At 56.2% G+C, this 23,073-nt stretch overlaps 2 protein-coding genes across 2 annotated transcripts; one reads left to right on the top strand and one right to left on the bottom strand.

Annotated features, from left to right (window-relative positions):
• Positions 1-2,385: 2,385 nt before the first annotated feature.
• Positions 2,386-10,104, top strand: CH63R_12864 (Hsp90-like protein; the record flags this gene model as incomplete). Its single annotated transcript, XM_018307838.1, has 3 exons — positions 2,386-2,516; positions 2,594-9,596; positions 9,652-10,104. 3 exons carry the CDS (start codon positions 2,386-2,388, stop codon positions 10,102-10,104), a joined length of 7,587 nt encoding a protein of 2,528 aa, XP_018152255.1.
• An 847-nt stretch (positions 10,105-10,951) lies between these two features.
• Positions 10,952-11,294, bottom strand: CH63R_12863 (uncharacterized protein; the record flags this gene model as incomplete). The annotated part of the gene is made up of 2 exons (XM_018307837.1): positions 10,952-11,158; positions 11,226-11,294. The coding sequence occupies 2 exons, from the start codon at positions 11,292-11,294 to the stop codon at positions 10,952-10,954; spliced, it is 276 nt and encodes a 91-aa protein (XP_018152254.1).
• Between the last annotated feature and the right edge of the window lie 11,779 nt (positions 11,295-23,073).

Here is a 23,073-nt window from a genome sequence, read left to right as displayed (position 1 = left end):
CTTGAAGGGGGCAAGGGGTTGTCGGACGGAATGAGTCGCGGCGAAATGGCCAGGCGGAGTGCGGAGGGGCTTGTTGCTAGCGAGAGACGGCGTCCTAGTGTCGTACTCACCCCTGTTTGGGGTTCGGTATGGGATTCTGGGATGAGCGATGTACAACCTCCTGGCGGCCAAGCACACTGTGTGTAGGCCAAAACCAGGAGCGGTGGTCTAAAGTTTCTCTGATGTGCAGGTTGAGACATGAGCGGTCAACGGGTTGACGGTCTTCTTGGGAGCCAGGACTTGGGGAAAAGCCGAAAACTCCTGAGAGTGATGAGGACAAGATGGGGGCCGGGAGGAACGGCAGAAACAGAGTGGACAAAAAAGGGAACAAAGGACGCGGATCAGGTTGTGCAACGAACGAGACAAGACGACGGTGGGAAAGTTTCTGCAGTTTTTCTCCAATCCACTTTTCCCCATCCCAATGGGGAGACGCAACGCCGCCGGTAAAATGTTGATATAGCAGCAGCCCACACCGGGAGCCACAACGTTGATATCGTGTGGGTGGGCGAGGCGGGAGAAGTCATTCACACATTGGGGTGTTACTGGTGAGCAGGCTTGGCACGAGGGACAAGCAAGCAACATGATCTGGGCTAAATCATCCCCTTGAGTCCTGGCTGGGCGCTGCTCTTGACAGCTCCGATGATGGAGATTGGTATTCGAGTCGGCGCGCCGAGACACTGAGGCTGTTTGCCTTTCTGATTTTATTCCCCCTCCTTTTCCCTTTTTTTTTTCTCCCTTGTTAGTCGCAACCAACTGAAATTCGCCAGGCCACCCATTTGTTGATCATTGGCGTGTCGGGTCTGGCCCTGGTAGCTACCTCCCTACCTGCCTAGTACCTAGGTAGGTATAGGAGAGAATGGCGATGACGGCTGGACTTACACCCACAACCCAGGGCCTAGAGCCCCGAAATAAGTGGATAGATAGTCTACTGTTTCCCTCTCCACCACTGTGACAGGGGGTTAGATTGGCATTTGTCCATCGTCTTGGGTTCTTTGTCTTGTTTTGTTTTGATAGTACAAACTGATGCAACCAGCGCCACAGAGTCATTCATATACAGTGTATATGCCCTGGCCACCGATGACCAGGTAAGAGCCCAGCGCTCTAGACGGAAACACAGAGACAAAGGATGCCAGGGGAGAGGCGTGGAGATGTCACTGTGGCCCCGTTTGTATTAAACACAGACACCAACGTTTGACTGTCCGAAGTGCTGAGGGGGACTCTCTGGGCGCGCAGTCCGCCAAGTGGGGAGGGGGATGCGGAACCCGTTCCAGCCCGTTTGACTGCTTCTGTATTGATATTTTTCGGCTTTCTCCTTCTCTCCCGAGATGTCGTTTCCAATCTGTGCCATGGCCGGTTTGCCCTGAATTGGAGTTCGCGCAGAGAAACCAATACGCTCCAGCACGATCCCGGGCCCTACGGGTGCTCTCTCAGACCGGGGAAGAAGCACGCGCAAGATGACGGCATCGCGGTGACCTGATAAAAGATTCGGCACCCAAGTCGGGCAAGCTGGGAGAGTCGCTTACTGAGGCACACGGCATGTAGGTAGGTAGGTAGGTAGCTTGGGTAGGCCAGCACCTTAGTCACTCCTTGCTGGGCTTCAAGGGAGGTCCTGTACATGCTCCCCACCTTTTTGCTAAGGTACCTACTTGCTTCAGCGTGCCCTCGTCCGCTGGCTTTTCACCCTGCGCTGCTGCAGTGCCACTGGGACCCAGAGGCAAAGCAAGCGCCAAGGCAAAGGTGGGAGACGTGAGCGAGGTTCAACGGGGCACCTCAACTTCCTGCCTGACCACCGACGATAGCTGCCCACACTTGGTCTGCCCATTTCGCCCGACAACGTCGTCTCAGACGCATCGTCTTTCCGTGCCTTTTTCTTCTTCTCTCTGTCAAACCGATGTCCTTAGAGAGCCCGGCGCCGTTTCCCGCTGCATCCATCGCAAGTCTGACAGCCCACCCGTGTATCTTTCGATCGCGCGCGCGCGCGCAGACTTGGCCGTTGTAGCACATTGCATGATTAATATCTTACACCACCCGCGATACCAAATCATACAACCTTTCATACAATCAGTCCCGTCCTCATACCTACCAACTCTACGCCTCGGGCTTCTCATCAGAACATGACATGGACAGGAGTGCCTAGCTGACCGTTCCGACCTGACCTTTGTCGCCCCTCCCCCCACTCCTTTCTCGCGACGACGACGACGACGACGACGCCACCGACGACGACAGCGACGGGGACGACGACTCTATCGAAAAGCCGACACAAAACCCCTCTCATCTTACACCACCCCCACTGACACCAACACTCGGCGTTCAAGCTCAGGCTTGCGCATATGACCGACACCGACAATGGACGGCACTGCCATCGGGTCGGAAGACCACTTCGACCCTCCGTCACGCCTGTTTGAGCGCCTCCGCCAGATCGCCGGTTACACCTGGGACGAGTCCAGACTCCCCTTCCACACATCTTACGACATCTGGTGTGTTCCTCCTGCAGCTACCTGAACGACCTCTGTTGGCCTCCCTCCCTGATGCCCGTCTAACATGTGCTCCGCAGGCACGTATGCGGCACCAGATTTGTGTCGCCCTACCCACCGTCGTCCTCTTCGTCCCACCCCGCCTCGAGCCCCGGCTCGGCCGCAAGGCTACAGTCCGGCCGACCGTCGCCCTCCGAACATGCAAGCTCTTCGAGTCTTCACTCAGGCCTGCCCAGCGATGCCAGCAGCGACTTCTCGGCCGCCTCGCCCCCCATAAACCCCTCCGGCGCCGCTGAGATATCATACGTAGAGGAGCCCGTGGTAGCCCGCGTCTCCTACCATGTGCTCCGCGAAGAGAGAGCCTTTCACATAGCCAAGAACCTGTTTGCCACGGCCGATCCCCAAGGGCACCACATTGTCAAGCCGCTCGACCTTATCCGCCTCGCCCCCCACCCGGGCGACCGCGGGTCCATCGTCGTCGCAATATATCAGCATCCTGGCCAGAATTACCTGTTCGACCTGATGGACATGGGGCCGGCGTTCTACAAGGCGAGAAAGGTGGACGACCGTTATGAGGCGTATCGAAGGACCAAATTCCGCCTGCAGCCCCCGATAGACCTGCAATACTTCCTCGACTTCGCCATCGGTGCAAGTCAGTGTCTTGAGATACTTCACTACGGCCAGGTAATAACGCATGGAGAGATCCGCCCGGACGCCTTCCACTTCAACATCGAGACCAACTCGGTCAAGCTGATCAACTTCGGTACCGGGACAAGGTCGTTCGAGGGTGGCCTGTCGAGTACGTCATGGTCGAGCTTGTCTAAGGAGCTGGGTGCGAAGAACAAGCTCCTCTACATCAGCCCCGAGCAGACAGGGCGCATGCCAGCGGAACCTGACAGCCGGACCGACATCTATTCGCTGGGCGTGGTATTCTGGACACTGCTCACGCAGCAGCCCGTGTTCGAGGGCGAGACACCACTAGACATCGTGCAGGGCGTTCTCGGCCGGAGGATTCCTAACCTGTCGCAGGTCCGGCTCGACATACCCGACGTGATCGGCCGCATCATACAAAAGTGCACGGCGAAGACCGTCGCAGATCGATACCACTCGGCTAGCGGCCTCAAGCACGACCTGCTCAAGGTGCAGCAGTTTCTGACTGACGGCGACTGGTTGGCGTTGAAGGAGTGGAAGATCGGCGAAAAGGACATCTCATCCTTCTTCATACTGCCCAGCATGATGATCGGGCGGCAGAAGGAAAGGGCAGACCTCGTTAGAGTGATCGAGCGGGTTGCCAAGACCCACTCGATGAATCAAAGGTCGCCAAACAACCGTTTCTCGGACGGTTCGCAACTCTCGGTCGAGCTCCCCGACTGCGGCGACCTGTCGAGCGAGGGCGCGAGCTCCGCGGAGGGCACCACCCGCCGTAGCGGCTCCTTCACGCATACTACCTCCTCTGATCCTAGGCAGTCGAGGGCTAGCTTTGTGCCGTCCGTCCTGTCCGACACCCAGACAATATCGGGTGACACCATCGCCTCGTCCAACTCGGGGCCGTTCGGGCGCATGACGAGACCGTGGGAGAGACAGTGGGAGAGGCACCAGTCAGTGTCCATCGAGACGCGGAGCCTCGCCGACGGCATCGGCACGCCCACGGATAGCAACCGGCTCAGTGCCGTTGAGTCATCGTCCTCGAGCCTGTCCCGCCAGCTCGGCTCGGCCAAGTTCCGGAGGCGCGGGCATTGCGAGATCGTCCTCGTAGAGGGGGCGGGTGGCCTCGGGAAGAGCTGCCTCTACCAGTCCGTTCTCGCCGAGGCCAGGCGAAGAGGCTACTGCGCCACGGCCAAGTTCGATACGGCTCGCCGGACTGCTTTCGGGCCGCTGCTTAAGCTGCTGTCGTCCCTCTTCAAGCAGGTCTTTGGCGAGCGCAATACGGACACGCAGTTTCACCAGGCGCTGAAGCAGTATGTCCGTCCTGTGTGGCCGACGCTCCACAAGGTTCTCGGGCTTCCCGACTTCCTCATCGGCGCCCTCGACACCTCCGTCCCCCGATCCGTCTCCATCACGCAAAGCGTGACCCAGACTCGCCATATCAGGGCCGGCCTCAAGAGACGCGGTTCGTCCCCAGGAAGCTCCCCTGGGCGCCTGACCAAGCCCGCAGTCATATCATCCCAGGCGTCCCAGGACTTCCTGCGAGCGGGCGGCGCGACCAAGACGATGCGTCTGATGAACACGTTTCTCGATGTGCTGCGCATGTTCACGTCCCACAAATTCATCTGCTTCGTGCTGGACGACCTTCATTTTGCCGACGACGAGTCGATGGAGCTAATTACTCAGATCATTGGGGCGCGGATGAAGATGGTTGTCATCATTACCTACCGGCCAGAGGAGCTATCCCCCGAGCGGGTCCAGTCCATCATTCAAGCTCCCGAATCCGAAGGTGAGCAAGCCCGCCGCCCTTCGAGGACGGCGCTGTGTGCTAACGGAACGGCAGAATTCCCGCGATCGGGCGGCCCAGTCGTCACCCGCATCAAGCTGTCCCCTCTAGGCGAGGACGACATCATCCAATATGTGGCGACGACGCTGTGCAGGCCCAAGGAGGAGGTTCTCCCTCTGGCGCTCGTCATACAGTCAAAAACAGCAGGCAACCCGTTCTACATGCGCGAGATGCTCAGTGCGTGCTATAGGAAAAAGTGCATCTGGTACGACTACAGGGACAGCAACTGGCACTTTGACCTCGACAGACTGTTTGAGCACTTCAAGGGCGCGAGCGACTACGACATACTCGACACCGGCTTCATCACCCGCAGGTTGAACGAGCTGCCGCCCGCGTCTAGGGCAATGCTCGCCTGGGCTGCCCTGTTGGGGTCCTCCTTTTCTTTCGAGCTCATCTCCCGGCTCATGAGCGGCGAGTTCCAGTACGATGACGAAGACGAGAACGAAACCATGTGTCGAGGAGTGGGCAACGAGCAATACCATGCGCGGTATTCCCAGCAGGAGGCGATTGACGGGCTGCAAGCGGCCGTGCAGGCCTACATCATCGTCCCCAGCGAGACGGACGACAGGTTCCGCTTTGCCCACGACAGATTTATACAGGCATCGGCGGCGTTGAAGGAGTGCAACGCTCGCAAGATGCACTTTGTCATTGCCCAGACTCTGTTGAAGTATTATTCGGCAGACCCTAGGGCCAAGGACAACACGGCCTCGCACATCTGCGAGTCTGTCGACATCATCAAGAAGCGCATCCCCAGGCGTCAGTCGTACCGCAAACTGCTGTTCGAGTCCGCGCAGGCGGCCGTCGAGAACTGTGCCCGTCCAACTGCTTCCAAACTATATAGCACAGCGGTTGCACTCCTCCAGCCCGACCCCTGGGACGACGAGCTTGAGGACGTCTCCTATGACGAGACCATGCAGCTGCATTTGCGAGCTGCCGAATGCTACCTCTACATGGGCAACCATGCGGCAGCCAACGCCCTGCTAGAGAACGTCTTCCAATGTGCCCGCACACCTCTCGACAAGGCGCCTGCCTACGTTCTGCAGTCTAGAACCCTCGCGCAGAGCGGCAACGCCAAGGGAGCTCTCGCCTCCCTCAAGGAGTGCCTGCATGCACTGGACGTGGAATTCGACGATAACCCGACGTTCGAGAAGTGCGACGACCAGTTTGAGAAGATGTCTGTGAGGATACAAACCATGGACAAGAACGAGCTCATGAATCCGCCACAGTCACAAGATCCCGGCCTGCCGTCTGTCGGCGCAGTACTTGCCGAGACGGTCAGTGCCGCGTGGTGGAGCGACTATCTACGCTTCTACCACCTCTCTCTCGTCATGCTCGACCTGCATCTCACTCGCGGCGCCTTCCCGCAGTCCGGAATGGCGTTCCTCCACCTCGGTCTGATTGCCCTGGCCCGGTTCAACATGGTCAGCTTCGCCGTCGAGGTGGGCAACGTCTGCATCGAGCTGCTTGACCGGTACCGCGATCCCTTCTCCATGGCTAGGGGCTACATGCTGTACGCCAACTTCATCGGGCACGTCCAGATCCCTGTGGCCGTGGCGCTGAGCCATCTGGAGGGCTCGGTCGACTACGCAGCAGCAGCCGGCGATAGGATTTCCTCGATCCTGAGCTTCGGACTGGCGGCGCAGCTGAAGTTTTTTGCCAGCGAGAACTGCTCCGACTTGGAGGCCTTCTGCCGGTATGGCTGCGAAGAGATACCCAACTGGCAGCAAGACACGCGGGGGGGCACCCTTCTCATCTCGATCCGACAGGCGTGCCGTGCCCTGCAGGGGAAGACGCGCACCACCGAGTCACTCGAGGTCATGACCGACGAGCAGCACAGCTCGGCCAATTACAAGTTATGGCTGAGGGCCAACACGCAGAACGGCAACCGGTCGATTCTCTGGTACGAGAGCATCGAGATTGTGCCCCTGTTCATCTATGGGCACTACGACCGCGCCATCGAGATTGGCCAGGCGTGCTACGAAGCTATCCAAAACCTGTGGTCCGCCCGCAACAGCAGGCTGGTCATGTTTTTCTACGGCCTTGCACTCGCGGGAAGCATGGTCCGCAAGCTCAACGACCCCAGGCTAGACCCCGGCAGTCTGACCGACGAAACGGAGGACACTCTGCACAAGCTCCGCGAGCTGACCAAGAGGATCAAAGAGTGGGAGGTCTACACCGAGGTTAACTACATGTCATGGTCCAGGATCCTCGAGGCGCAAACTGCAGAATTGACGGGCGATTATGGCGGCGCCGTCAAGCTCTACGAAGAGGCTCTTGACAACGCTGAGGAGCACAACTACCTGTTCGAGGCGGCGCTGGGCAATACGCTGATGGCGGGCACGCTCGTCAGACGCAAGGCCCGAAGGTTGGCTCGCTCTGCGCTCAGGGATGCCATTGCGTTCTACCGCCAGTTCGGGGCCGTTGCCGTCGCCGACCGTCTCGAGGAGGAGCACGCTGTCCTGCTTCACAGTCCGGCACGAAACCCCAGGACGACGGACGTCGCCGTGCAGACCGACTTTGCCGGCGACAGCGGCACGGTCGACTACCGCGCCGTCGAGGGCGAGGAAGGCCCAGATGGGCTCCAGCAGTCCAACCACACCGCCATCGCCGACATTAAGGGCGAGCGGATCGGTGCGTGGCGCGGCTCAATGCACGAGCACAACGAACCCGGGGTAGGTCTGCCTGCACTCGATATGATCGATTTGCACGCGATCCTGCTCTCGTCTCAGGTCATCTCTGGCGTCCTCCGGGTCGACGAGTTGCTCAAGACCATGTGCGACGTCATCCTGCAGACCTGCGGCGGCTCGGCTACGCTCGCCGCCATTGTCGTCCAAGACTCGGACGAGTCTGGCTGGAGCCTCGCCGCCAGCGGCGACCCGGAAAGGGGCGCGTCGGCGCATATCCCAGGCCTGCCTCTGGCTGGCACCTCACTCGTCGCCGAAAACGTCATACTCTACTGCACCCGTTTCCGAGAAGCAGTCTTCATCCCCGACATCGTTAGCGATGAGCGGTTCGGCAACGTGAGCGAGGCCTGGCTGCAGCGGAACGTCTTCAGCAAGGCCATCATCGCCATCCCCATCTGCCACGGGTCCAAGCCGCTCCTCGGTGTCTTGTACCTCGAGGGCGAGCCGGGCTCCTTCACCGACCGCAACGTCTCCGTCTTGCAGCTGCTGGTGAACCAGATCGGCATCAGTTACTCCAATGCCCTGGCCATGAAAGCCGTCGAAAAGGTCTCGGCAGAGAACGTGTCCATGGTCGCCCTGCAGAAGCGTGCCTTGGCTAAGGCTCTCGAGGCAGAGACCAAGGCCAAACACGCCGAGGCCGAGGCCAAGCGCAACGTCAAGCTGGCCGAGGAGGCTGCCAAGGCCAAGTCCATCTTCCTCGCCAACGTCTCCCACGAGCTGCGCACGCCTCTCAACGGCGTCATAGGAAACTCGGAGCTGCTCAAGGACAGCGACCTGGACAAGGATCAGCAGGAGATGGCGGACAATATCAAGGTGTCTGCGGAGCTGCTGCTGACCGTCATCAATGACATACTCGACTTTTCCAGAATGGAGGCCGATAAGATGAAACTCTACGTCATCGCCTTCAACCCCGAAGAGATGGTGCGCGAGGTTGTGCGCGCGGTGTCGTACAGCAACCGGCAAAAGACAAAGCAGAAGAATGTCAAGATTATACAGGACATCGACCTACCTCCCATGCTCATCTTTGGTGACCCTATCAGACTTCACCAAGTCTTGGGCAACCTTATTAGCAACAGTCTCAAGTTCACCGAGGATGGATCCATCACCATTGGCGCCCGCGTCGAGTCGGAAACCAACGACAAAGCCACCTTGTTGTTCAGGGTGCAGGATACGGGCATCGGCATCCCGCAGCAGCAGCTGGTCAAGCTCTTCCAGCCGTTCAGCCAGGCAGATACCAGCACGGCTCGCAAGTACGGCGGCAGCGGTCTTGGTCTGAGCATCTGCAAGTCTCTGATTGAGACGATGATGAAGGGCAAGATCCAGCTCGACAGCCAAGAAGGCGTCGGGACGACGGCATGGTTCAAGGTTACGTTTGACAAGGCCAAGTCCGACGTATCTGCCGGCGACGCGCAGCAGATGAAGTCCCCGCCAGCCATCGAGCGCTCCGCCTTCCTCGCCGAGCGCGACACGTCGCCGAACCCGTTCCTGGACCTCACCGCCATCCCCAAGGACCAAATCAGGATCTGCATCGCGGAAGACAACCCCATTAACCAAAAGATAGCCATCCAGTACGCGCAGCGTCTGGGCTACACCACCGTCGACGCCTACGAGAACGGCCTGAAGGCTGTGGAGGGTCTACGGCAGAAGGCCAGGGATGGTCGGCCGTACCACGTGGTCCTCATGGACGTGCAGATGCCCGTGCTCGACGGCTACGAGGCGACCAAAATGATCCGCAAGGACCCAATAGACGTCGTGCGCAAGATACTCGTCATCGCCATGACGGCATCGGCCATTCAGGGCGACCGCGAGAAGTGTCTGGCGGCGGGCATGAACGACTACCTAGCAAAGCCGGTGCGCTCCGAGGTGCTGAAGAAGAAGCTGGACACCTACGTCAGCCCTCAGGTATCCGTAAGCGAGACACTGGTCGGGATTTCGAGGCTCCCACGCTAACCGTCGCCGCCAGATCGCTCCGTCTCCCGATGCCGCACGCTCTGCTTCCACGTCGCCGACGTATATCACCACCGACCTCAACGGGGCCGGGGCCAGCTTCCATCTGCCCGTAAGGGAGAACCCGGCATACAGCCGTCCGTCGGGAAGCAGCAACAACACGGTGCACAGCCGAGCATCAAGCGACTCAAGGTCCGCTGTCGATCTGGGCTTGGTAGCCGAGACACAATCGCAGGCGCCGTCTCAGAAACGTTCGTCGCGCAAGCTCACCAAGACACGCACCAGCAACGAGTCGCTGCCGACCGAGAAGCCGAGGACGGTGCTTACCAAGAAGGCGCCACAGCGCCAAGGGACGACCTCGTCGACGGACGAGAACCTCAAAGCGGAGAATCTACCGTACCAAGCTGCAAACCGCAACAGCGTGAGCTCGCAAGGGTCAAGCACCAGAGACAAGATCTTCCCTGGTTAAGACGCTGGAGCCCGCGCCCTTTCGATCCAAAAGTCGGAACGTTTAAGTCTGAGTCTGGGGTAACACGACAGCTCGATGATGCGACCCAGGCAGAGAAGAAAAGTAAAAAGGAAAGAAGAGGGGGGGGGATCCTCCATGCCAGCCGAAGCAGCAGCGGGCCGAATGGAGGCGTAGTAGTTCGAGAGGGTGTAGCTTGTGCCAACATATACGGGCGATCGTGATTGGTCGACGGGGTGAATACCGTGTTTACTGAAAGTCGGTTTGGGAGCATGTTCTGTGTTGTCTCACTTGGGCATGGCGCAGAAACTCGACACAGAAGAAGGGAGGGAAATAGAGGGGCGTAGGGACAAGACGATCTCTATACCCAGCAGGAAAAGGAAAGGCTTCCTGGCACTTGATGATTTGTTTCACTGTTGCGAGGACCCTCGACTGGCTTTGTTCTGAAGGACGGAAACGACGGGAGTTGAACGGAAAGCATCTGAGCTGTTGGGCAATTGTTTGGAATCTTTGTTCGGAGTGTAGCATCACAGTAGTCACATATGGCCTCTCCCGTTGGGAGTAAAGAAAGGTGAAGCTGGTGAGAGGAGACAAGTTGCCTTTGTTCTGATGTACGTACATGTTACCTACCTACTCAGTGATCGACGGGTCATCTCCCGTGCTTCGCAGTTGCCTGCCTACCTCGTTGTGTCTTGCCAAGGGTCTGAATATGAAGCGAATTATGCTGCCTACGTCCGTACGCAGGAAAGGGCAGCAGGCTGGGGGGACTCTGTGACTGTCACACTCTTTTGGTATCACCTCTCTGTTCCTCCCTCTCTATCCCTCCCTCTCTCCCCCTCCAAAGCCCCCTCTATCCATCTCTCCCTTTCCACGGTACAATGAGTCCAGTCTGCTGCAGGTCGTGCTGTTGACGTGCAGGAGGAGGCTGCAGGAGGAGGCTGCAGGAGGAGGCGTTTGAGACAGAGACGGACACATGTACTGACGTGAGACGGAGGCTAGAATTGCAAATCGTCTGCTCATGTCGAGCTTGGCAAACACTTGCGCACACGCACACGCTCTGGAACACGCGCTTAGTCAGGTCCACAACCAACCGACATTATGAAGGCTGAACCGTATATACACACATCTCGTGAGAGTACGATTATGGCCGACCAGTATTTGGGTTTCATCTCTCCTCCGATGAGAGGTCGCATGTTACCTCTGCTTGGATCGAGTACTTTTTGGGGAGTTGTTTCAGACAGGATTCTTGTCTCGGTAAGGAAAACCTCTTTCGAACAACTTTTTCTGGTCTCCTCGGCCACAAAAACCCCCCGGTCTTGGCTTGGTCCCGGTCTTGCCTTCACAGGGAACTGCGTGAGAAATGGGTCTTCGGGTATGAGGCTCGGGGGCTAAAGAGAGTGAGTCAGTCAACGTCGAGACTCGATTCCCAAATGCGAGCGCAGCCCATACGAGAGTGAAAATAATCGGTTCCCTCCCTGGCCGGAATCGTGAGATTGGGACAATCAAAACCGTGTCTGTCGGGTGGTGCGGTCTTCTTTCCCATCATCTTACTTACATGACAGTGGGAGGCTGAGGGACCAGGACAACATACCCATGTGCGGCTGTCCGGCTGTAATCCCAGGAACGCGTACGTACGTACATGCGAGTAAGACGGCAGCAGCTCGATGTCCAGAATGAGCGGGGTGGTGGGTGTGTTGCTGCCCTCATCTTGGCGGTTCTCTATCTCTTGCACAGCCCTTGAAAGGTTCGATGAAGGCCGGGGACAGATTGAGAGGGCAAGGAGGGAGCCTTCACAAACAAGTCTGTCAAATCTTCCGGACCCCATGTCCGGGCGGGACAGCGTCTCATAGAAGAACACGAAGAAGGAAAAAGTGGAAATAGTCCCCCCCCCCCTTCGAGTTCTGGAACCCATTCCCACCTTGATCTTGTGCGCGTCGTCGGAGCAGATATCTATTGGTGCCAACTCCCCTGGCCGCATCGATCTGTACGCGCCCAAGAATAACTCACAGCACCAGGAACGGCCTGATTAGGCTGCTCCGTGTCCGACGCAGCCCAGCCTGACAAGGATTTCCCCCTCATCGGATGGATCGCAAGATTAGCCTTGTGAGGATGCTATGGAGAAGGGGGCAGAGGGGCTAGCCAGCCAGATACAGATGGTTCATGGTAGTTGAAGGGAATCGCCCATCGTCATCAAGTTAAACAGGAATGAGTCGCCAAATGGCCTCATAATCGACGGCGAGGGCTGGAAGGGGGGGGTGAGGGGGTCCTTGCCCCCCGGAACAATTCCCACCGGGCGCGGGATATTACGATAGGAAACCAGAGATTGGAAAACCTTGGGAAAGGTAAGAGACCCCGACTTACTCGTGGCAAGCGGACTGCGGCAGCGAAGCCGCCGCAACGTTGCCAAGCCAGCAAAGAAACAAAGGGCGCTTTGCCGGGAGGGGGGTGTGGGTTCCCCGTGTCTGGAAAGAGAGGGATAACAACCAAGGGAGAAGTTCTGCTCCGTCATCCGTGTGGCTGGACGACGACGGCGGGACCGTGGACCAAAACTTTGTTGAGCCGTTTTGCTTTTCCCTATTCGCTGGTGGGCCTGCCTGAGTTGTCTTGGTCTTCAGTTGGTCTAGTGCAAGTACAATGTGAACATAATACAAAGCAAAAAGTCCTGCAACACAAATGGCATCATCCACGAAGAGAGCCCCCCTCCATGACCCGACATTTGCATCGGGAATGGCCAGTGTCATCAACCACGCAACAAGGTGTACGAATATGTATTGTGCCTCTGTGTGTGTGTTATGTGTACACGTCTTGACTCTGGATGTTCCTTTCGTCCCATGTCGATTACACATTCTGGTCAAATCCCAGCAAAGTTCCTTTCTGTCCACGTTATAAAAGCAGCTCAGATCACAGGATCATCCCATGTCCGTCGAACCTTTTTGCTTAAGTTCACGCCCTCCCCTCATCCCCCTCACGACCGTGTGCTCGCAGAGTTCCACCCGTTCGCAAGATCTTGGGCATTGCGGCCTGATGACCCGCCAAACATCCTCTTTGCTCGACGAGGCCATGCACACCTTTTGATCTTGGAAACTCTGATTTCAACGAAATAACCCTTAAAAATTTTGAGATGGAAGGAGGAGGAGGAGGAGGAGGAGGAGGAGGTATGGATAGATGAGATGTGGGGTTGTGAGCAGAAATTCGTCATGCAACACCAACTCTCTCTTCCTCTCTCTCTCTCTCTCTCTCTCTCTCTCTGTCGTCACTCTTCGAAGCTGACCTGCTTCAAATCTCCCAGCCTTCCGAGTTTCTGCCCCCAAGTGGGTGCACCACACCAAGTTGACGGAATGCCGATAAATCTGACGATAGCCCACTTCAATGGCGGGGCGTCAACGATGAAAGGCCCCTCCCTCCCCCCTCCCTTTGGCTCCTTTGGCGATAGACGTTACTTTTCCTTCCAGGGCTTCTTCTGCTTCCTTCTGTTCGATGGACAAGTCTCCGGCCCATCCACGACCGCCTCATTACTCACCACCCTGGCAATAGACAAGGTCTCGGATTTTTGAGGTAACACCTTTACCTCACTGTACCGGCCGTTTCGAGAGCACCCTTCTTGACGTCCGGTTCTAGACACCCTGTTGTTCTGATTGTGATTTCCACCTCTCCTCTCTCCCGGACGGTTTCAATCTCCCTTGGTGTGGGGAAAGCATACGAATACTCACGTCTACCTCATCCGCCCCCGTCCGCCGCGCCCCCCCTCTTCCCTTGTATTTCTATACGTACCATCTCCTGCTGTCGCTGCGTGGCATTGTGGTCAGCTGTTAACTTGGCATAAGAGTGGAAATGGCAGAGAAACGCCGGTGGGCACGGCAGATATGAGCCGGTACGACGGAAGGCAAACATTGTTTTGCCTTTTGGGGGATAAACCTCCGATGGTCGACGGCCGGCGTGGGTAGGTAATCATGCAAGAACGGAAGAGATACTGAGAAACAAGACTTCTGGCCGTACGTAAGGAGGAGGGGGCTTACCTTTTTACTGTGCATGTCAGTCCCAGTTCCCTGCCCGGGCAGTCTGGGAGAATTTCCCGTGATGCTTGGCTGGATGTGGCATCCGTGTAGTCTGCGGGCAAGTACACTTTCCAGATGCAACCCGTAAAGATCATTTCCAGATCGGGATTTCGAGAGGGGAAGGGACACCTCGCGTCGCCGGGGAACCTCCGCTTGGCTAAAGTGGCACTCGGTAGCCCTGCCGTTATCTCATTAGGGCGCTGGTGCCCTGGGATCATTTGTCGGGTCGTCAAACCTTTCTCCCAGCTTGGGACGATTTCCCCAGATACTAGGCAGTCTCATCATCATAGATGAATAACGTTCCATGCTTACAGCCTCACTCAAGGTCCGACGACCATCGGCCGAGGCAAGGGCCATGAGCACGCGTCTCGCAAAGACGACCAAAGCGTGCTGAGTTTTGCCGTCGTGGTAGATGAGATGAAACTCGAAGGAGAAAAAGGAAGTTGGATGCTTCGGGTGCCACCAAGATGCCGTCCAGCCTGCATCTGCCAGGAACACTTGCATATCCTCTCCTTGCTTGTGCACCCCCCCCCCCCCCCCCCCCCCCACTTCACGACAAATGAGGTTATTACCTGTACACAATCGGCGAGCTGGCAACGTCTGGCCTGGACCTGGCTATGGGCACTCTTCCAACTCCCCAGGTGGGAGATGGTGGGAACTGCACTAGGCGAGCATCATCATGGCGTGCGGGATAATTTCCTGCTCCGAGGATCCGAGGCGTGGTAGGGTAGTATCCCTCAGCACCCCCTCCCTTTCATCTATCTTCGACATACATCGTAAGCCTCGCTTGTGAGCGTCGCCGAGGTCTGTACTTAGTCCGTCCCTCTCGGGACGGAACCGGGCGGCCATGGTCCCAAACTGGCCACAGCGTCGCGGGCCTTCCCCCAGTCCGCATTGTCAAGTCGAGCGAAAAGAGATGAGACGAAATGGACGAGGTGGACGAGATGGGAGGGCAGGCGGATTGGCTTTCCCCACCTAATAAACTTGTGACAAAAACTGGCGTGCCCAATCCCGCAACCAGTCGAGCTTCACGCCGGCCACTCACATCGAAACTTCGATCCAATGGGCAGCGTGTCTGATGGGGAGGGGGGGCCCTGGTCTTGCGATACATTAAGGAAGAACCTACCGTATCTGCCTGGCTTTCTCATGCCTCTGCAATCTCTCAGCACATCGACATGCCTTGACTTGCTGTTATCCGCGCAACGAAATTGGCGAGGATGGTTTCCTCCCTCCCCCAACGTAACGACCCAAAAGTCTTGATGGGGTCAGTGTCGATCCGAGTCTCGAGGACAGGCCGTGAGGCTGATAGCCCCTGAGGACGCATGTCATTGGGCCTGTAAATACAACCGCCTACTATGAGTAAATGGGTCGAAGTGAATATGCAACTGTATGCCATTGTATCTGTATGTTGTATGCTGTATCGTCGTCGTCGTGGAGATACTTAGGGATACACCTGCTGCTACCTGTGCACCCCCCTATCAAACGCCGATCGGCTCTGTGACAGAGGGTAACGAGCCACTGTGGCGTTTTTACCGGATGTGACCATCTAAAGGGGTTAGACTAGTGTCGCTAGCCAGCTGCACGATTCCCAACCCGGTTTTGATTAGGGGTGGGCATGGCGCGAGGCTCGCAGATGAATGTGCATGCGCTTGTCCACGTCGACTAGGCAGGACGGAACCTTACCATGAGCAAAGAGGAAGCCAGGCAGTTTCTGAACCCAACTCGTGGCCACCCTCGATGGATCGAGATCGACTTGTGTTGCGGTGCTTCGCTTAAAGACATTTCCAAAGCTGTGATGCAGAATGGTTGGAAAGGGCTTTCCACCTCGCTAATCAGACTGTCCCCGGGAGGGGGGGCATCATGCATACCTATCGCAGATCAGTTGGGTCGACAGATCTTTTTAGGCATGGGAGAAGACGCTCGAGCTCCGGCAAGCCGAAGAAGCGGGACAGGGCGTAGCGAGGCTCCTCGACCAGTTGCTGGGGAGGCGGCCTCTACCACGGCTGACAGCCGTGTGCTCAACTCCATCTCCCGTCTTGTCCTCCCTGGCCCATCGATCGCGATTCGCTGTCGGCCAGGGACGCGCTCTCGTCTCTCCAGCGCAGATCTCCAGGGCAAGCTCCGTGGAAGATTGGCGCACCGAAAAGCGTGAGTACGCACTGCTCTCGACGTCACATGGCCGGAACACCTGAAAAGCACATGCTCGCTACATCTTATTGCCCTGTCGGTCGTCCTCGATTTTGTCTTGATGGTCCGATAGCCTTGGGTTGCTAGCATCCTGGTCGAGGAGCTCATTAGACTGACTGATGTCTGAGGGGACGGCAAATCTAGGAATGATGCAAGCTAAACATAACCTGGGTTCTAGAAGGGCCCTTGGCCGTCTGGTTCGACTTTATTTCATAGCAGCCACCACGGTCCGACTGGACTTGACTGTACCTCGTTCGGCCGTATGACAAGGTATACAACCGTGTGGTCTTGGGAGCGCTGGAGCCGTTCTTTGTTTGTCGGACATGGCTTTGTATATGGAGAGAGCGTCCGTCCGCCCGCGCGACGCGGCCGACAACTGCAAACCGACTCCTTCAATGGAAAGCGGCCAAGGGAGCAGCGCTGCCCCTGCCGACTATAGAAGCTTTGGCCGCTTTTTCAGCAGCAGTCCGACTCGAGCTCACATGATCTTTGTCATAGAGCAAGCCGCCTGGCCGTTCTGCATCGCATTCTATCAGAATCCTAAGCCATGTCGTGCTTAGGTGCAGCGGGGCATGCGTCACCCGACTGCCATGGCTCTCGACGTTCGATGCGCGCTGCACCTCTCATGTTCGGAAGTCCGCGAAGCCAGTCAGTCGTTCATCACAGTAAAACTCACCGGTGAATGGGTAGATGCTTGGAACCGGCTCCATTCCCAAACATCCGAGAGGAGCAGGAACCAATGCAAGCAAGGCTCGTTCGAAAGAGGGTGATCAGGCTCTAGCGCAAGATTCCGCAGGTTCGTGATACGTCAGACTGCCACTGCCCCCCGCGCCTGATGGACTCGCAATACAAAGCCATGTTTACAGCGAACTGGAAGCATCTCTTCAGCTCCAGTTGGAGTTGGAGAGCCGCCCTCCAATTCCTCGCAGGCGCTAGGTGGGACAGGCAGGTGAAACCGCCACTAAATTGGACAATGTAAATCCGAGTAATTAGGGCATCGTGCGTATGCCACGCACGCCACGCCCGTCTGCCTCAGAAGGCCTACCGTACCTAACGTGTTGACCAACGCTGGGCCTGCCGGTGTCTGACAGGTTCAGGGCTGACGGACAGAGGGAGATTGTGATTCGGCTTTCGTGCTGCGGCGCGTGGGCGAGTAAGCCGGTTGAGACGTGGCGCTGTCCGATCCTCGGTGTTCCGTGATGGACGACGGCCACACAAGGTCCGGTGGGCGACCAACAGACCGACTGTAGCCATGTTCAAATGGGAATGGCCACCGACTAAAGTAGTGACGGGAGCTATAAGCATCCCACCTTTACAAGACGGAACTTGACCTCGAACGGGGTTTGTTGGACCAAGCCAAAGGGGCTGCCAGCCACCAGAGCCGCAGTGTTAGCGGTAAGTGCGGTGCTCCGACCAGAGCTTGTCGCGCACGTCCTGGGCAGCCTGGTTGGGACGAAAGAGGCAGATGCAAATGATGAAGAGAAGGTAGCGGTTGCCATGCCACCGCCGCCGCCGTCGTCATCGTCGCGGTGTAACAAACCGTCCGGTCCCTGGAGGTTTGCTCATTCGTTGCTCTGCCCGGCAAAGTGACAGGGCCGTTGAAGGCACGTGGAACCGGCACGAAGAAGTCCAAATTGCTTGATCAGTCTTGGTCCATACATTTTCCCCTCCTCCATAGCCACATGCACTTGTCTACTAACCTACTTTCTTTTTTTTCTTTTTTTCTTTTTTTTGGAAAGACAGCCAACCTTTAACTACGCTTGACCTTTATAGGCCCCTACTAACGGGCTGATTCATCGCCAACCTCTAACTACAGCACCGCACCGCACCGCACAGCTGAATCTGAACAACGAGAGAAAGAGAAAAAAGAGTTGAAAAGGGGGGAGAGAGGGGCGCCAAATGAAGAAAGAAAAACACTCTCCAAAAAAAAAAAAAGGGACCGAAGGGATTGCGCGAGTGTCCCATCCCTCCCTGCTTAGGTAGGTACACTACCTAGGGACCTATCCTCTCGTCACCATGTTTCAGATTTACAGCTTTGGCCTGGCCCCCGCTTCCTTGGTCCCGCATGCCCACTTGGTTGGGGCGCGCTCCCGCCAATGTCATTGCGTGGGAGCTCTTTCCGACTGGGTGGGTGTGCAGGGGTGGGGTTCCCAGGAGAACGTCGTGGTTGTGAAGAAGGAGCGGGACACACTTCGATAAGTGCCTAGGTACGTATCTCGCAAGTCGCTGCACAAGCACACCTCCTTACGTCCAAGTCTCCAACGGCATCCAGAAGCAGCCTAGCAGTAAATGGGCAACAGAACCTTGCCTGCCACAACTTCTCAGAGAGGAAAGTGTCACACTCACTCATTGGCCAGGATTCGGCGAGGGCGATCTAGGATCGTCCGGGCGCCATCGCATTTTGCAAGCGCAAAGAGATTTGCTGGGTTCGAAATCCAGAATCCAGCCTGGTCAGGTTCCAAGCTTTTTGTTCACAACGACACCACCCACCCACCCACCCCTTCTCGACCGATCTTCATCGCAAGCTGAAGGTGTACCGACTGCATCTACAGTCCGCCTCTAATAACTACAACAACCCTGCTCTGCATCTTAGCTGCAAAACTCTACCTTACATCTAATAAAAAGTAAGATAAGTATAGCTTAAAAATAATAGCATATACTTAAGTAATGTAATATTAATAGCTATTTATTGTATTTAGCTAATATTTTATTTATAACTTAAATTACAGTATCTAGACTAACTATTAAGTACTTATTCTATTTCTTATTATATATACTGTATTACTAAATGTTACTACTTACCTAGCTTTACTATGTTATGTTTTTTTACTTTATAGTATTTAAAGTTACTTTATATTTCAGGTCTAAAACTCTATTTCAAATTTGATAAGATAGTAAGATAAGTTGAATTTAAGAATAATAGTACATACTTAAGTAATACAGTATCAATAGCTATTTATAGTAATTTAATAACCTTTTACCTGCAATTTAAGCTACTCTATATAGACTAAATCATTAGGTGTATACTCTACTACCTATTGTATACACTCCAATACTGAGTACTACTATTCACCTGGCCCTGACAAATGCTCTGAATGCACTCAGCTACCGTGGCTTTTCCTCTACGTTATGCAGCGTGAAAAGGAAATAGGAGAGAAAAAGGCACTACAATACGCCCTGTAGCTATCTGCGCTGCTACTCCTTGAAATCCTGTCCAACGACACAACAAGACACAATTCGGGATGAGCATGCCGGCGCAACCACAGTCGTTCTGCAGTTGGTGCATGCATGTTTGGCTGACAGCCAAACGTTAAGTCAGGCTTCTAGGGAAATTCTCTGGTGTTCTAGCTGAATGCCATTCACCAAGAGTCGAGCCCAGCTGTAGTAGGAGACCGATGAAAGAAAGACGGTCCCGTGTCAACCGCAACCGCCGGCCTCTTTTGAAAATACGGTCCCGTCCAAGCTCAGTAACACACTTCCACAGCATGAACGACACAGGCTTCCAGTCATTTTCTCTCCTTGTCTCCCTAGTCAAAACCTGTGGTACGCCGATGCGTGCCTGATCCCACATGTTCGTGACACCTCGTTCACCACCCAACAGCGCCTCATGCATTTACCTCACTTCGACGGCTCCAAAATGATCCAGGCCGCGGATGAGCCGAGTTCATCACAAGCCCAAAAGGGTGGGTTTCGATGACGACGGCCTTGCCAAATGCAGTCAGCGTCAACCAGCACCACTCTGGCAATTTGAACGAACGGTCTCTGCCCCCAGTCCAGTGGTGCATGGACGACCCTCGATCGGAAATCAAGTCGCCCCAGCCGGTTCATAGCTGGGTGCTGCTACCTGACAATGATGTTCCGGTCGCTGAAATCCGATCAATCATAATTAGGCCATCAAACCCGTCTGCGCACAGTCGCCCGAGCGAACCGCGCGCAAAACGCTCTCAATCACCTCTCGGTTCTCGGCCAACTCGACCGACCGCCTTTCCCCTTTCGGTCGGCTTCGAGACGACACGCCATCTTTATGACTCTTTAGCACTGGGGCGGCGGACTTGCACATGCCCGGCGCAAGCACTCTCCAAAACGACAAGGCCAGATACGCCTGGCCTCGCCGGGACGGGACGGACAGATCTTCGTTGAAAACAAGCTGGTTTGCCTACTGCATGACACTCGGGGCTAGACGAACGTAGACAGTTGGCGGTGGCGGGCGCGCGCAGGCGGAAAATAACATTGTGTCAAAGCCTGTCTCCGTAGCCGCCCAAAGCAGCGGCCGCTCAGCCAAGGGTGGTCCCTCGTGAAGCGAATGGCTCCAGACCTTGCTTGTCCTACCGGACCTCTGCAGCTCGAAATCCTACAGCCGGCGGGTACTCCTTCAGCACACCAAGGTCTCAGGTCCTGGTTCTCGGGGATCGTCACTGATTACACACCCAATGTGAGACTCGGGTCTCGCCTCGTCTCGATCAAAACTCCGAGTATCAGCCACACCGCTGGAATGTGGAGGGATCGCGGCTCTGGGGATTACCCGGTTGAGACGGGCAGCTCAAGTCCCTACGATCGCCTCCTACTCGTCACCGACGCTTTGAGCGCTGACACGTTGGGATGACGAGCTCGTCTCTCGTTGGCACCCCTGCGGCACCGAATCGAAGTTTTGGGGCCGCTCACCATCGCCACCGTGCTGGTCCACAAACACGAACCGCCACGCGGAGTTGTCAGTCTCTTCCGAGGGCCCTGCGGGGGATGGCACAAGTTCTTGCGAGAGACGCGGCTACGGGCGGCGATCTAACATCATGAGCGAATCCCTTGAAGTACATGAGGTTTTCATCCTGGCCTCCCCGTCACGGCACGGCTCAGTCGACATTCCATGTCATTTGGCTGACCGGTTGGTTGCCGGGCTTGCTGGAGGCGGGGTCGGGCAGGTAGCGTCCAGGGCTGCATCAAAGACAACACTCACCAGCTAGGGCCACTAGATGTAATGCTAGATAAAGACCGATGCGCACGTTGCAACGACGCCCATATGCATGGCTTATCCCGTGCTACTAACTCCCGGAAACATGTTCACATCGGTGTTGGGCCGAATGTCTCAAGTAACGTTCAACTGGCGATCGAATGAAAAAAGTGGGTATCACAACCTCACAACAGTTGTGAGCGAGCTCAAGATGAAGGGCGGGGTTGGTGGAGGTAGCAAGTAGAGACGTACCGATACAACATTTCCAGGCATCTCCCGAGCATCCAAAATCCTTCGGGCGCACATGCCGCCCTCTGGTGTCTTGACGGACGGATACGTACTCTGTGACTGTACGTACCCGCACATTTTCACCCCCGGGTCTCGGCTTCTCCCTTGGGATTCTCTGTGGTATACTTAGACATGTACCATTCGTTGGCCATCTACTGCCCGTCGCTGGCCTTTCCAACTTATCTATGTCGGAGGCGTTGACTGTGACCACTCAAGTCCATCCCAACCGGCGCGTTGCCGCAAAGCCCAGTGCCGACCCCCCACCCCCCTCGGTTTGATGCCATCGGTTTTGTGGCGAGATCGCAGACAGGAAAGGTATATCCTACAAACTCTTTCCGATTCGGAGTACAAGTGAGGCGACTTCCGAACACATGGGAGGGAATAAGCCACAGGGCGAGACGAGAGGGGCAAAGCAAACCATCAGAGGGCAGTAACCCTTGCACGGAACCGCAGTTCGTCGTTGCAGCATGAGCATCTATCTAATCAGTCCGCTTCGATGGGCAAACCGTGCCCCGGCAAGCTCACCTTCGAGCAAAACTATCGCTCACATACTTCATGACGACGGAGCAGCGTACGGCGATGGGCAGCCATGCGGACATAAGTCTAGAGTTCGGAGCATTTGCGGTCACCCATCAAGCTCCCTGGGTCTCTTGCTTCTCGGTAGTCACCCAGCCCATCTCACGCCTGGATGGATTTGTTTCCTTCGCTCCCATCATCAGCTGGTGGTGTCGTCCGTCGGCCGGCCACCAGGATTGACCCTGCGCCTCAAGTCAAAGTCTACTTGCAATCTTCTTCATTCGTACATTGCTTCTATATTGCATGCTGAGCCATCCTTGTTGGCTTCAGGTGTCGAAATACCTGTACACGCGCACGGCAGGTGCACACAGTTTCTCAACGACGACACCCCCTCAGCTTCCCACCCACTTTTGGCAGGTGTTTGGACCAATCTGCCATGACTACCTACTGACAATCGCCTCCGGCGGATTCCCTCTTTACGATCAGGTCACAAAGCTGCAGGCCAAGAAAGAAACCCCGGAGAATTGTCGACTGGCCAGATTCAGTGATGGCTGCGTGCGATGTGAACGAGAAGACACATCTCGCACTGCAAGAGGGGAACCGCTGCAGCCCCATCGGTGCTGGTGGCAGCGATGCAGCAAATGAACGTCAACGTCAAGACCGAGTTCAAGTTCCTCATCTCCCGCTCATCTTGCGCTACCCACACTTGGGCTGGCTTACCAGCCCCCCCCCCCCAGGTGTCCACTGTAGTGTTGTGTTGGCGCATGCATTCTCTTGCGTGTCGTGCATACTCTGTACGTGGGAAAGGCTTGCAGCTTATCACTAAATTATGTATTCTTCGCTAGCTTCCATGCCGGGCATCGTTGTTCGCCTCGTCTTTCTGAGCCCGTGTCGAAGCCGGTACCGGTACGCCACAATACTATTCTTAAGTCTCAGGTAGCATGATGTGATACATGTGTGTGTGGTCGACTTTACTAGTAG

The sequence above is a fragment of the Colletotrichum higginsianum genome, chromosome 9 (genome assembly GCF_001672515.1).
Source record: "Colletotrichum higginsianum IMI 349063 chromosome 9, whole genome shotgun sequence".
In the NCBI taxonomy this organism is placed as follows: Eukaryota; Fungi; Ascomycota; class Sordariomycetes; order Glomerellales; family Glomerellaceae; genus Colletotrichum; species Colletotrichum higginsianum.
This window is presented reverse-complemented; position numbering and strand designations above follow the sequence as displayed.